Below are 13,985 nucleotides of genomic sequence, written 5' to 3' on the forward strand. Positions count from 1 at the left end.
AACAACTATAAGGCAACTGATAATTTTATATGTGCTGACCGATTTGCAAATCTTGTTTTGCTGATGAATTTTGCTTCTTACAGTTTACATCTACCTATAACAGTTACAAATAATAGGCAATTACATAATACAAAAAAATATGTGCAATCACTCCTATACGGAGTCGCTGACTGAAAATTTCGGCAAAAATAACTTATTTGTAGATCTTGTCTTGAGCTGGCAATGTTTTTTGCTATTCAGATTTCTATCTTTTTATTATAGTTTAAAAGATAAAAGGCAAAAACGAAAAAAAAAATGTAAATAAAAGAAGAATGTGTCCGAGGACATGAGTGCTCCCACTTAAAGGGGTATAACTCTAGAACGGTAAATGACTCACTGTCCAAATTTATCTCTTATCTTTACATGTTTTCAAGATAATAGAAAAAATTGCATGTTACGCCCATATTCCATTTTAAGGCTAAGCTATATGCTGGCGGACTGGATCATCAAACCCATTTTTAGAACTAGATACACAAAGGATGATTGCTGCCCAGTAGTTTCAGAGAAAGATTTACGAGTAAGGTGAACCTAATCATTCCTTAGTCAACCTTTCAAACAAAATCGAATATGTCCCTCAGAATCCAAACTTATTTAGGATTTTGGAGAGGGATTAGGACATTCTACTTCCAAGAGAGAGTAGGGAAAAGTGGTCAACTTCTTGGAGAAGTGAAATTCAATCATCATTTCGGTTGTGTTGTGTTTTCATGCTTATCTAGGCATATACATCGTGTTATATATATGCAATAAATGTGGATAGTGTCCACATGTGGACACAGATGATGCTCCCGCTTGCATAGCATATAGTTATTAAGGGACATAACTGAAGAACGGTGAAAGTGACGCTACCCAAATTTGAATATGATCGGAGTTTTGTGGTAATAAGCATTGTGTGTAAGTCTCATAACATTTGGTTGAGGCTAACTTAAGTAGAGAACAGAAACTAAAAATTCAGCAATTTTTCTATTTGTAAACACGCATAACTCTAGAACGGTTGTGTGTAAGTCTCATAACATTTGGTTGAGACAAACTAAAGTAAGAGAACTGAAACTAAAAATTCAGCAATTTTTATGTTTATAAAGGGACATAACTCAAGAATGGTAAAAGTGTTCTCACCAAATTTCTTACTTAATCTGTATTATGTAGTAATAAGCATTGTGTATAAGTTTCATAACATTTGGTTGAGGCAAACTAAAGTTAGAAAACGGAAACAAAAAAATTGTACTTGATCTTAGTTTTGTGGTAATGTATATTGTGTATAGGTTTCATAATGTTTGATTGGGGCAAACTTAAGTTACAGAATGGAAACTAAAAATTTTGCAATCTTTCGATTTATAAAGGGGCATAACTCAATAATGGTTAAAGTGACACTACCCAAATTCAACTTGATCTGTGTTTTATCAGTGGAAGTCAAAATTAAACATTGCATTGTATAAAGCATTGATTGTAGTTGATTCAACTATAATCATGGACAAAGGAAGATAACTCCAATTTTAAAAATAACTTGATATTTAGAAGAAAATAAAAATTTTGCAATTTTTCCATTTATAAAGGGGCATAACTCTAGAACAGTAAAAGTGACGCCACCAAAATTCAAACTTGATCTGTGTTTTGTGGTAATAAGCATTGTGTATAAGTTTCATAACATTTGGTTGAGGCAAACTTGTTAGAGAACGGAAACTAAAAATTTTGCCATTTTTTCATTTATTAAGGGGCATAACTCTAGAACGGTTAAAGTGACGCCACCAAAATTCAAATTTGATCTGTGTTTGTGGTAATAAGCATTGTGTATAAGTTTCATAACATTTGGTTGAGGCAAACTCAAGTTAGAGAACGGAAACCAATTTTGGGACGTACGTACGTACGTACAGGCGGACAAGGGTAAAACTCAATGCCCCCACCGCTACGGCGGGGGCATAATAAAAAATATACCTGCAGCGTTTTTATATGATACTTTATCGCTATTTCTCGAAAATTTCCTTTGATCTTACCTGGGAACAGTATGTCTAACATATATGTTCCTGATCTTACTGACTGATAATTTCCTTTATCACATATTTGTTACGAATACGTTGGGTTTTGCATATGTAATAACCTCAAAATTGCCCGGGGCAAAAAAGAGGTTATTGGTTATTGTGCCCTGATTCCAAATGACGTGACGTCATTACGTCCTTAACGACAATGGCGAACAATGACGGTGCTCGTTTCATCGCAGTGGAGGAAAGCGATACGGCAGACTTTGTAGAGCAAATGTGCCCTAATTCCAAATTCCGAAATAAGTGGAAATGTGACAATAAATTTCTATGGAGTAAATGATAAAAACTAAATTTGAAAATGTGACAAAACTTTTGTGATAAAATTTTTAAGATTTTACCTGTTATATTTCATTAAATTGTTATAATTGAAATTTTATCTCTTTTCTGCAGAACTTAAATATGTGATAAATAGATTATAACATGTCTTTCCATATTGGCCCTGGTATCATCCCTCGACCCATATCGGCCCTCGGCTAAAGCCTCGAGGCCGATATGGGAGTCTCGGGATGATACCAGGGCCAATATGGAAAAGGGCATGCTATAATCTATACTTCTCAGCGGAGTCGAGTGATATGAAAATTATCGCTAGAAACTAAGGGGGCACGTGCCGTTGCTAATGAAATTGACATGAAATTGACAACGTCGTCATAGGTAAAATAGCGATAAACAGATTATCATTGGTCATCTCAACTCGATTGCTTTTCTCGCTTTCGCCGTACCGGCTCAAGCGAGAATATCAATATCGTTGAGATGATCAACGATAATCTATAAATATATATTGAAAACCCTGGTTAAAATAGTATTCTCCGGCTTCCTCCACCAATAAAAACTGTCCGCCACTAAATAGCCAACAGTGCTGAAAGTGGGTTTAAACACCAACCAATCAGTTAAAATAGTATTGAGAGTTAGTTGCTATTCTAATATGACGTGCTGCTTTCGCTTTGTAAACAACACCGTGATAAAATACTCGATATATATCTATACTTAGCGCAGACTCAGAGATATACATAATAATGGATGTTACAAAATACCTCCTACGTAAATCCACATGTATCGGAACCTATTTGCAAACGCTATTCCGATTTTATTGTTTTAAAAATTGCAATAGAAAAAAGACTACAGAACTTCTATTCTTATTCGGATGCATAACAAAAAGAATTAATGCACCAGAGCTCAGAGAAATCTATAAAACAAAAATAAAATAAAATTCCGCGAAAGTCCATTAATGCTTTTGGCGCATTTAAGTCATTTCAAAACATGACGTCATACAAATGAAATCGCTAAAGCTGACGGTTTTCCGTTACGTGAACCATCGAAGTTCGTATAAAATTGCATTAAAATGGATTTCTGAGGTAGGGTTTGTTTTATTTTCTATCCTATTGCATTATTTGCATATTAACGAATTTCAGTAAGTCAACATGGCGGCTCCTTTGTTACGAAATGTCAACTTAGGATTTGACGGTAGCTTACGAGAAAAACAAGTTAATAAAAAATGGCAAATGTAGGATTTGATAATTAAAAGAACTAAACACATTTTTTCTGGCGGTTATTTACGAAATAATTCATGCAAGCTACAGATTTATTAGAATGTTATAGCTTTATCTAACAGGGAGTAAAAAGGAACAACCACACACACGGCGAACCCACCCCCGCTTCAGTTTTTTAATGACCGTATTTGTCCTATTAGAATCGAAATAATGCATGGAAGCCATAGATTTGTTGTAAATTTACACATGGCCTGGGCCATGTGTAAATTTCCAACAAATCTATGGCTTCCATGAATTATTTCTTTAGTATATCATGCATTAGTTTCATGTGCATTTACATCTATTTCAAAAAGTTCAGAGAATAATTACTCCCAGTTTGTGTCTGATCAGTTGTTTTTTGTTGTTTTTTTTAGAATGATTGGGTAATTTAATTCAACTACTTAATACAATTTTGTAAATCATTATTGAATGTCCAAAAACATCATTTCAGTAATTTGAGATTCTCATGATAGATTGTAGGCCTATAAATGAAGATATGTGTCAATCACGTATCAATTAAACAATTAAGAGCATTTTTTGTTTTGTTTACAAAGGTCGTCGTCTTATTAACAAGTTGGTGGAAACAAAATACCATGCTAATCACAAGCTGATCGGTGTCATATGTTTGCAATCAAATTATCCATCAGCTGTTTTTATACTTTTTACTTTTTAAATTTAAATTTTTATTCAAAGAACAGCAAAAAATAAGCTCTTAATTCCCAACCAATAACCTTTCGAATAGTACAACGGGTCTGCTCGTAATAAATACAAATAAAAACAAATCAGCTGAGCGATTAAGCAACATTGTCATGATGAAAATCATCATAAAATGGTAAATCAAACTGTCACTCACTCGGTTTCCCATTTAAATTATTTTGAATGTTAAACCCAAGGATGTTCAAAGTCGCCGCTGTATTTATTTGATTTAATCATATACAGTATTATTCCTTGGTTATTTTCCTTGCCAGCCTCCATTTTGTTTACCTCTCCATCTTGTACATTCAAAGTTGACTCCCTTATACCGATTTTGATAGCGACTTGATAGTGAAGTTAGTCTGCGGGCAAGCTTTGGCATTTTTTTTTTTATTTTGCAACCTATATCGTCATTTGGGCAGCAAGATTATGCCTTGACTAACTACTGTTTCTTAAATACAGAAAAAATACTAGAAGTACAGAACATAAAAAAAATCACTATTGATTGTTGCTCATGGAACACCCTGTGACAAGACGAACAAGCATTCTGCGCGTATTGCCTGGCAATACATAGCCCCCTACTGGTTAAAAATGCATTGTACTGGAACAAGATGCAAACTTGATCTATAACTTGTCATGTTGTAAACTATACAACAAATATCAAGTCAATATCTTCAAGCATGACGAAAAAAAATGTTGAAAATTGATTACATGTACATGTATTTGAGTGAATTTTTCAAAGTCCAAGAACCATAAACTTTGCACAAAATCATTAGAGCAACATTCGAACTTGATCTGTAACTTGTCATGATAAAACTATGTACCATTCATCAAATCATTATCTTCAAGCATGACAAAAACAAGAGGCTTTCCAGAGCCTGAATCCCTCATCTGTAATTTTTTGCTTAAATCTTTCATCAATGATTATTTTTGCTTTTCAATACATATCAATGAGTGGCTTAAAAATGCCATTTAAATGTTCTTTGTATCCGTCATATTTTCTTCAAAAGCACAATAAAATGATTCGCTGGGGGCGCAGCTTGATACGACCGCAGAGGTCGAACCCTGAACAGTTGGGCAAGTATGGACACAACATTCAAGCTTGATACAGCTCTGAATTTGGATTGTTATTAAATATTTGACACAGCATAGGTTTCTGACACAGAAAGAATGTGGTCTAAGAACTTGAATTTTTTCAATTTACCTATTATGGTCCAATGTCCAAAATCAAAATACATGGTTAGATTCAGCATATCAAAGAACCCCATATATTCAATTTTTGTTAAAATCAAAAAAAGTTTAATTTTGGACCCCAACTTGGACAAACTTGAAAACTGGGCCCATAATCAAAAATCTAAACACATGTTTAGATTCAGCATATCAAAGAACCCCAAGAATTCAATTTTTGCTAAAATCAAACTAAGTTTAATTTTGGACCCTTTGGACCTTAATGTAGACCAATTTAAAAAAACGGGACTTAAAATTAAAAATATAAATACACGGTTAGATTTGGAATATCAAAGAACCCCAATAATTCAATTTTTCATGAAATCAAACAAAGTTTAATTTTGGACCCTTTTGACCTCAATATGAACCAATTTGATAGCGGGGCCCACAAATAAAAAATCTAAATTCATGGTTAGATTCAGCATATCAAAGAACCCCATATATTCAATTTTTGTTGAAATCAAAAAAAGTTTAATTTTGGACCCCAACTTGGACCAACTTGAAAACTGGGCCCATAATCAAAAATCTAAACACATGTTTAGATTCAGCATATCAAAGAACCCCAAGAATTCAATTTTTGTTAAAATCAAAATAAGTTTAATTTTGGACCCTTTGGACCTCAATGAAGACCAATTTAAAAAACGGGACCCAAATTAAAAATCTAAAAACACGGTTAGATTTGGCATATCAAAGAACCCCAATAATTCAATTTTTGATGAAATCAAACAAAGTTTAATTTTGGACCCTTTTGACCTCAATATGAACCAATTTGATAGCGGGGTCCACAAATAAAACATCTAAATACATGGTTAGATTCAGCATATCAAAGAACCTCAGATATTCAATTTTTGTTGAAATCAAACAAAGTTTAATTTTGGACCCCAATTTGGACCAACTTGAAAACTGGGCCCATAATCAAAAATCTAAATACATGTTTAGATTCAGCATATCAAAGAACCCCATATATTCATTTTTTGTTGAAATCAAACAAAGTTTAAATACTGGACCCTATCTTGGACCAACTTGAAAACTGGGCCCATAATCAAAAATCTAAACACATGTTTAGATTCAGCATATCAAAGAACCCCAAGAATTCAATTTTTGTTAAAATCAAACTAAGTTTAATTTTGGACCCTTTGGACCTTAATGTAGACCAATTTAAAAAACGGGACCCAAAATTAAAAATCTAAATACACGGTTAGATTTGGAATATCAAAGAACCCCAATAATTCAATTTTAGATGAAATCAAACAAAGTTAAATTTTGGACCCTTTTGACCTCAATATGAACCAATTTGATAACGGGGTCCAGAAATAAAAAATCTAAATACATGGTTAGATTCAGCATATCAAAGAACCCCATATATTCAATTTTTGTTGAAATCAAACAAAGTTTAATTTTGGACCCCAATTTGGACCAACTTGAAAACTGGGCCAAAAATCAAAAATCTAAATACACATTTAGATTCAGCATATCAAAGAACCTCATGTATTCAATTTTTGCTAAAATCAAACAAAGTTTCATTTTGGACCCTTTGGACCTTAATGTAGACCAATTTGAAAACTGGACCCAAAATTAAAAATCTAAATACACTGTTAGATTCGGCATAACAAATAAATAAATGTGATCAAAGATTTTACAAATCTAATGCGCCATACTGTGCAATTAAAGATTACTTCTTGAAATTTTTCAATATTTGAAATTTGAAAAAAAAATAATATTTGAAGAATAATTCTTTTTAATTTCTGAAATCTGAAATGAGAAAAAATTGACCCCCCCACAATTTCTTTTTACCCCCCCCCCCCCCTTTTTTCCCCCAAAAAATTCTTTCCCTCAAGATATGGCCATAATCTCAATTCAAATTTCCAATGGAGTTGGCAACCATAATTACCCATTTAAATTTACCATAGTGCTAACTTAATCTATTTTATAATAGAATTAAAAATATAGTGTCAAATCTTTCATATGGATTTTTTTGTAAAAAAAAAAGATGCAACATTTGCAGATATTTTTACTGGTCTTCCTTTATAAATATGCATTTCTTTAAACATAATTTAAAAGCAGTGTAAGGGAAGTAACCAAAACGTTGTATTTGGATTACCTCCCTTACACTGTTTTAAATTATCTTTATTGTTCATTAACCATTACTTTATACATAATTTAAAAGCAGTGTAAGGGAGATAATTTCAATGATGTATTTGATTTATCTCCCTTACACGGCTTTAAATTATGTTTTGTACTAAAGTATTTGTCCATTAACCAGGACAACCTTGTTTTCCCCCTTTTTTGCCCCTAATTCCTAAACGGTTTGAGCCATAACCCCCCAAAGCAAATCCTAACCATCCTTGGTGGTATGGAAACTTGTAGTATAATTTCAGAGAGATCCATACACAGTTCCACAGTTATTGTCTGAAAACTAGAAAATGCTTATTTTTGGCCCCTAATTCCTTAACTGTTGGTACCATAACCCCCAAAATCAATCCCAACCTTCCTTTTGTGGTATTTAACCTTATGGTCAAATTTCAAAAAGATCCATTCACTTAAACTAAAGTTAGAGTGCGAAAACCAATGTGTCTTCGGACGACGCCGCCAGACGACGACGCCAACGTCATACCAATATACGACCACAAAATTTTTTTGCGGTCGTATAAAAATGCATTTTACCCCTATGTTCCAAAATTGATACTAGATACTCTGAAACTCATTCAGCCAAAGTTTGGCTGAAATTGATTCAGCAGTTTCAAAGGAGAAAATTTTTTTAAAGTAAGCAAACTAAATCGTGAAAAATTGTCTTTAAAGGGCAATAACTCTTTAAGGGATCAATTGACAATTTTGATCATATATACTTATTTGTAGATCTTACTTTGCTAAACATTTTTTCTGATTACAGTTTCGTTATCTATAATAATATTCATAATAACAAATAAAATGCTCCGCTGGACGCAGCTTGATACGACCGCAGAGGTCGAACCCTGAATAGCTGGGGCAAGTATGGACACAGCATTCAAGCTGATACAGCACTGAATTTGGATTGTGATTAAATATTTGACACAGCATAGGTTTCTGACACAGAATGAATGTGGTCTAAGAACTAAAAAAAATTTAATTAACCTATTCAAACCATATCATTATTGTTTGCTTTTATATATAAATCAGAAATAACCAATTTAAAATGGAAAAGAAAAAAAAAAGGAAAAAAAGTATAAAAAAATCCCCCCCCCCCCCCAAATTTTTTGAACTCCCTTATGATTCATCACCCCCAAACTCAATCCCAGCCTTCCCTTGGTGGTATGGTACCTTGCAGTACAATTTCAGAGAAAATCCATACACTTGAACACAAGTTATTGTCTGGAAACTAGAAAAATTCGTAAGGGTTCCGCGGAACCCAGTGTCTCGCCTACTTTTGCTGTTAATCGCAGGCTCAACAAAAATGAGGAAAAAAATAAATAAAAATATTCCTCTCTATACTATCTTTTGATTGTTAGTAGCTTCTGTCCAAGTTTCGTAAAAATCCAGGATAGTTTATGAATCTAATAAATGTTTTAAAAACTTAAACTGCAGACTGTATGTAATGTTAACTGGAAGAAAAACAAAGTCCATTTATAAGTAAAATACGGAAAAAATCAAACAAAATTTTAACAAAATTTCCTTCTAGATACTAGCTTTTAATCATAAACAAGCTTCTGTCCAAGTTTGGTACAAATCCAGGATAGTTTAAGAAAGTTGTTAAAATTTTAAAAACTTTAACCACTGAGTGAATGTAATGTTAACTGGCAGAAAAACTAAGTCCATTTTTAAGTAAAATACGGAAAAAATGGATTTTTTTTTTTACAAAATTTACTTCTGGATACTATCTTATGATCATAAACAAGCTTCTTTCCATGTTTGGTAGAAATCCAGGATAGTTTAAGAAAGTTATTAAAATTTCAAAAACTTCAACCACAGATTGAATGTAATGTTTCTTGGCAGAAAAACTAAGTCCATTTATAAGTAAAATACGGAAAAAATGGATTTTTTTTTTTACAAAATTTACTTCTGGATACTATCTTATGATCATAAACAAGCTTCTTTCCAAGTTTGGTAGAAATCCAGGATAGTTTAAGAAAGTTATTAAAATTTCAAAAACTTTAACCACAGAGTGAATGTAATGTTTCTTGGCAGAAAAACTAAGTCCATTTATAAGTAAAATACGGAAAAAATGGAATTTTTTTTTTACAAAATTTACTTTTGAATATTATCTTATGATCATAAACAAGCTTCTGTCAAAGTTTGGTAGAAATCCAGGATAGTTTAAGAAAGTTATTAAAATTTCAAAAACTTTAACCACAGAGTGAATATTTGTGGACGCCGCCGACGACGACGCCGACGGAATGTAGGATCGCTATGTCTCGCTTTTTCGACAAAAGTCGAAGGCTCGACAAAAATGCTTGTTTTTTGGCCCCAAATTCCTTAACGTTTAGGGCAATTACCCCCAAACTCAAACCCAGCTTTCCCTTTGTGATATGGAACCTTGTAGTACAATTTCAGAATGATCCACACACTAACACACAAGTTATGTCTTGAAGTTATAAAAATGCTTATTTTTGGCCCCTAATTCCTTAACTGTTGGTACCATAACCCCTAAAATCAATCCCAACCTTCCTTTTGTGGTATTGAACCTTATGGTAACATTTCATAGAGATCCATTCACTTAAAGTTAGAGTGCGAAAACCAATGTGTCTTGGGACGACGAGGACGCCGCCAACGTCATACCAATATACGACTGCAAAATTTTTTTGCGGTCGCATAAAAACTGCAAATTTCCTTAAAATTACCAATTTAGTGGCAGCAACCTACCAAAAGGGTTGTTAGATTCATCTGAAAATTTCAGGGCTGATAGAACTTGACCTAATGAACATTTTTACCCCATGTCAGATTTGCTCTAAATGCTTTAGTTTTTGAGATATAAGCCAAAAACTGCATTTTACCCCTATGTTCTATTTTTAGCCATGGTGGCCATGTTTTTTGATGAAACAGAAAATAAAACACAAAGTTTATTCTAGATACCCTAAGGATCATTCACCTAAATTTTGATTGGAATTGGTTCAGTAGTTTCAGAGAAGATGTTTGAAATAGTTTACACCGTATGGACGACGACGACAACGGAGGACACCAACTGATGGCAAAAGCTCACATTTCCTTTGGAAAGGTGAGGTAAAAAGTGCCGAAAACTGATTATTTGAGTGAATATTCTAAGTTCAAGGACCATAACTCTGCACAAAATCGTCAGACCAGAACAAAATTCGAACATGATCTGTAACTTGTCATGATTAAACAATACACCAAATATCAAATCAATATCTACAAGCACGAAGAAAAAAAGTGTGGAAAACTGGTTTGTCGGACTGACGGATGGACAGACAGACGGAGTGCAAACCTAAAGTCCCATTCGACTTCATTGGTAGGTGACTAATTAAAGAGAGCAGTGGTTTGCAAATTTAAATTTTTGGACTACTTCACTGATTATTTTTGAAGTTCATGTTGAAAGTCATCCAGATTAATGTCCTAGTAAAAACGTAACATTATAAATGATTAAGGTTAGAGAACTATATCAGACAGACATACAATTATTAAATACAAAAAATATAGTTCAATGATTTCTTACATTACCTTAGAAAGAGACATAATCACAAGTACTAACCATTAACTAATGAACCATGAGATCAAGGTCAAGAAAACTGTATCCGACAGATATGTATACCTTGCATTAACTGATACCAAATACACTTAACTATTGCTCACAATAAAGATCACATCAAGGACTTTTTACATTTTCATTTTGTCAAAAATATTCTAATAGTTTTATGAACTTTAAAGTTTCGCCAGAAAAAAAAAACTAAATATTTGATATAAAATGATACTAAACTGACAAACTGAGAAGTAAAAATGTTTGTCAATGCTGCATAATATTTAAGCACAAGTTTTTTATTTTTTATTAATCTAGCCTAACAATCAACCTTGGGCACTTGGGCATACAAACTACTACTTGAACCATGGTTATCTACTGTTGCAAGAAAGAGTACATTACTGGATGGAAACACGAAAAAGCATCACTTTAAATACTAACTTCCTAGCAAAGGGTAAAGCTCCATCTTGATGGTCACAAACATGTGTTCATATAAACATCACCATACTGAATATTGCATTACCAACAGGAATTTTAAACTTTAATTATCATTCCATCAAAGTCAGTCTGCTATTGCGTACTAATGGCTCATCTCTTCATCTAAATGATCCTTAATGACATGTGTTTATTTATTTTAATCAACAAATTGATATACTAGTAACATGATACAAAATCATAACAAAGTGACAATTATGACTACATGCACAACATCTATTTATCATTCTCACATACTTCCTCATTCATACTAAAATGAACATTTGATTTCAGAAAACAAATATCAACATGATCAATTTCAATCTAAAATTTACATTTCCAATCCGAAGGAAAGAGTTGTTTTCATGAACGTTGTTTACACACATACTTTCTAATACTTCCATAACCTTTACAAATTGGAAGATTCTTGTTCATTAGTGCCCTTTGAACACTGACAGAAAATCTTCTTTAGAAATTCAAAGGCAATCTAGTCAAGGAGTACCAAAGCAGATCTTAGTTCAAGACTGACTTGTTTAAGTTGCCATAATGAACAATGATTGAGTGTGGCAACTGTCATGTTTCTCATCAGCATATGCATTCAAGTTTCTACACATTTGATGTTTTTAAAAATATTACAGTCAATCTCTTCATGGGTAGTAATGAGAACCATATGTTGTCCAGTGTTGTCCATACCCAGCAGCATAGCTTGAATTCTGAAAAAAAATTAAAAAAAATTCAATAATACTTTGAGAACACAGTGAAAAAAACATATATCAAAAATAAAGATTAACTTACATGTAAAACTATAAAAGGCCTGAGGTATTATTGAAAACATACAATCTTCATGTATTTAACTCAGAACTTGACTAATTTATTCGTGGTACACATAAAACCTCTAAAAATAGTTCAGACAGCCAAGGATAGTGTCATCAATAATAAATCAGGTTGTAGTTGCGAAACCATATCCTTTACTTCATCACCACTATTTTCAATGGCCATTGTACAAGATCATTCTTTTTTTTTTATAAACTATCAATTATGTACGAAATTGTTTTGTCAGTACTGTAGCTGATATTCAAATGCAAATACACCAGGTAAAATACTTTGAGCTAGTTTAATCAATTCTTGTTAATAGAAATAATAAACTGTTATCACAGAGATATGTCTCGCCTTTTTGTAATTTTGATAATGCAAATGTTGAAATTAAAATTGCAATACTTTAACATGTAAGTTATGCAAATATTCAAAGTCGATGAACCATGACTGAAGGTACATGGCTAAACAATCTCCATGGAATGAGATGTGCCAATGCTAATACAACTGCATATCAAATACCATGGACTTATTATAAGTCGTTCCCTTAAAACAAACCTAAACACAAACATTAACTTGTAAACTATGTAAAAGATTCAAAGTCAATGAACCATGATCAGGGGTGGGGCTATATAATCTCCATGGAAACGATACTTGCAAATGCCAATAAATTTGCATACCAAATCTCAATGACTTAACATAAGCTTTTCATCTTAAACTGATCTAATCACAACCTAATACATGTAAACTAAACAAAAGTTTCAAAGTAAATAGACCATGACTGAGGGGGCGGGGCCAAATATTCTCCATGGAAATGAGATGTGATAATGCTTATACAACTGAACACCAATTAACATTGGCCTACCACTAATGGTTCCCCTTGAACTGACCTAATCACAAACTAATACATGTAAAACTTAGCAAAATTTTCAAAGTCTATAGACCATGACTAAGGGGGCGGAGCCAAATAATCTCCATGGAAATGAGATATGCCCGTGCTTATACAACTGCATACCAAATATCATTGACCTACCACTAGTGGTTCCCCATAAATTGACCTAATCACAAACTAATACATGTTAACTTTGAAAAGTTTCAAAGTCAATAGACCTTGACTGAGGGGGCAGGGCCAAATAATCTTCATGATAATGAGATGTGCCAATGCTAATACAACTGCATACCAAATATCATTGACCTACCACTAGTGGTTCACCATGAACTAGGCCTAATCACAAACTAATACATTGTTGACGCCGCCGCCTGAAACAACATACCTATGTCTCGCTTTTTGACTCTGTCAAGGCGAGACAAAAATGAATGGGGCAAATGTCAACGAGGCAGCAACTTAACAGCACTGTTAAGAAAAATAAAGTCGAAAAATTTCAAAAAATCAAAAGGGAACTTCCTTTTATCAATTCCCACAATTAAGTAAAGTTTGGAGGAAATCAATCCAGAAATACTCGAGCGTGATTTGTGAAAAATAGCCTTAAATTAAAAATCGTAAGGGAGCTTCCT

The 13,985-nt window shown here is 33.0% G+C and overlaps 1 protein-coding gene and 1 non-coding gene across 4 annotated transcripts in view; both read right to left on the minus strand.

Moving 5' to 3' along the window:
- Window positions 1–11,778: 11,778 nt before the first annotated feature.
- The window catches only part of LOC127698796 (pre-mRNA-processing factor 39-like), a 29,664-nt gene continuing 27,457 nt past the window's right edge, over window positions 11,779–13,985 (minus strand). For all 3 annotated transcript variants that reach the window (XM_052202473.1, XM_052202474.1, XM_052202475.1), the window contains one exon: window positions 11,779–12,370. In XM_052202473.1, coding sequence (XP_052058433.1) covers window positions 12,305–12,370 — 66 coding nt within the window. In that variant the 3' untranslated portion in view covers window positions 11,779–12,304. The remainder of the gene's footprint in view (window positions 12,371–13,985) is intronic.
- Window positions 12,560–12,642, minus strand: LOC127699289 (small nucleolar RNA SNORD53/SNORD92). The gene has a single exon (XR_007981166.1). It is a non-coding gene; the product is annotated as a small nucleolar RNA SNORD53/SNORD92 (small nucleolar RNA).

This window comes from Mytilus californianus, unplaced genomic scaffold (assembly GCF_021869535.1).
Source record: "Mytilus californianus isolate M0D057914Y unplaced genomic scaffold, xbMytCali1.0.p SCAF_4, whole genome shotgun sequence".
Taxonomy (NCBI): Eukaryota; Metazoa; Mollusca; class Bivalvia; order Mytilida; family Mytilidae; genus Mytilus; species Mytilus californianus.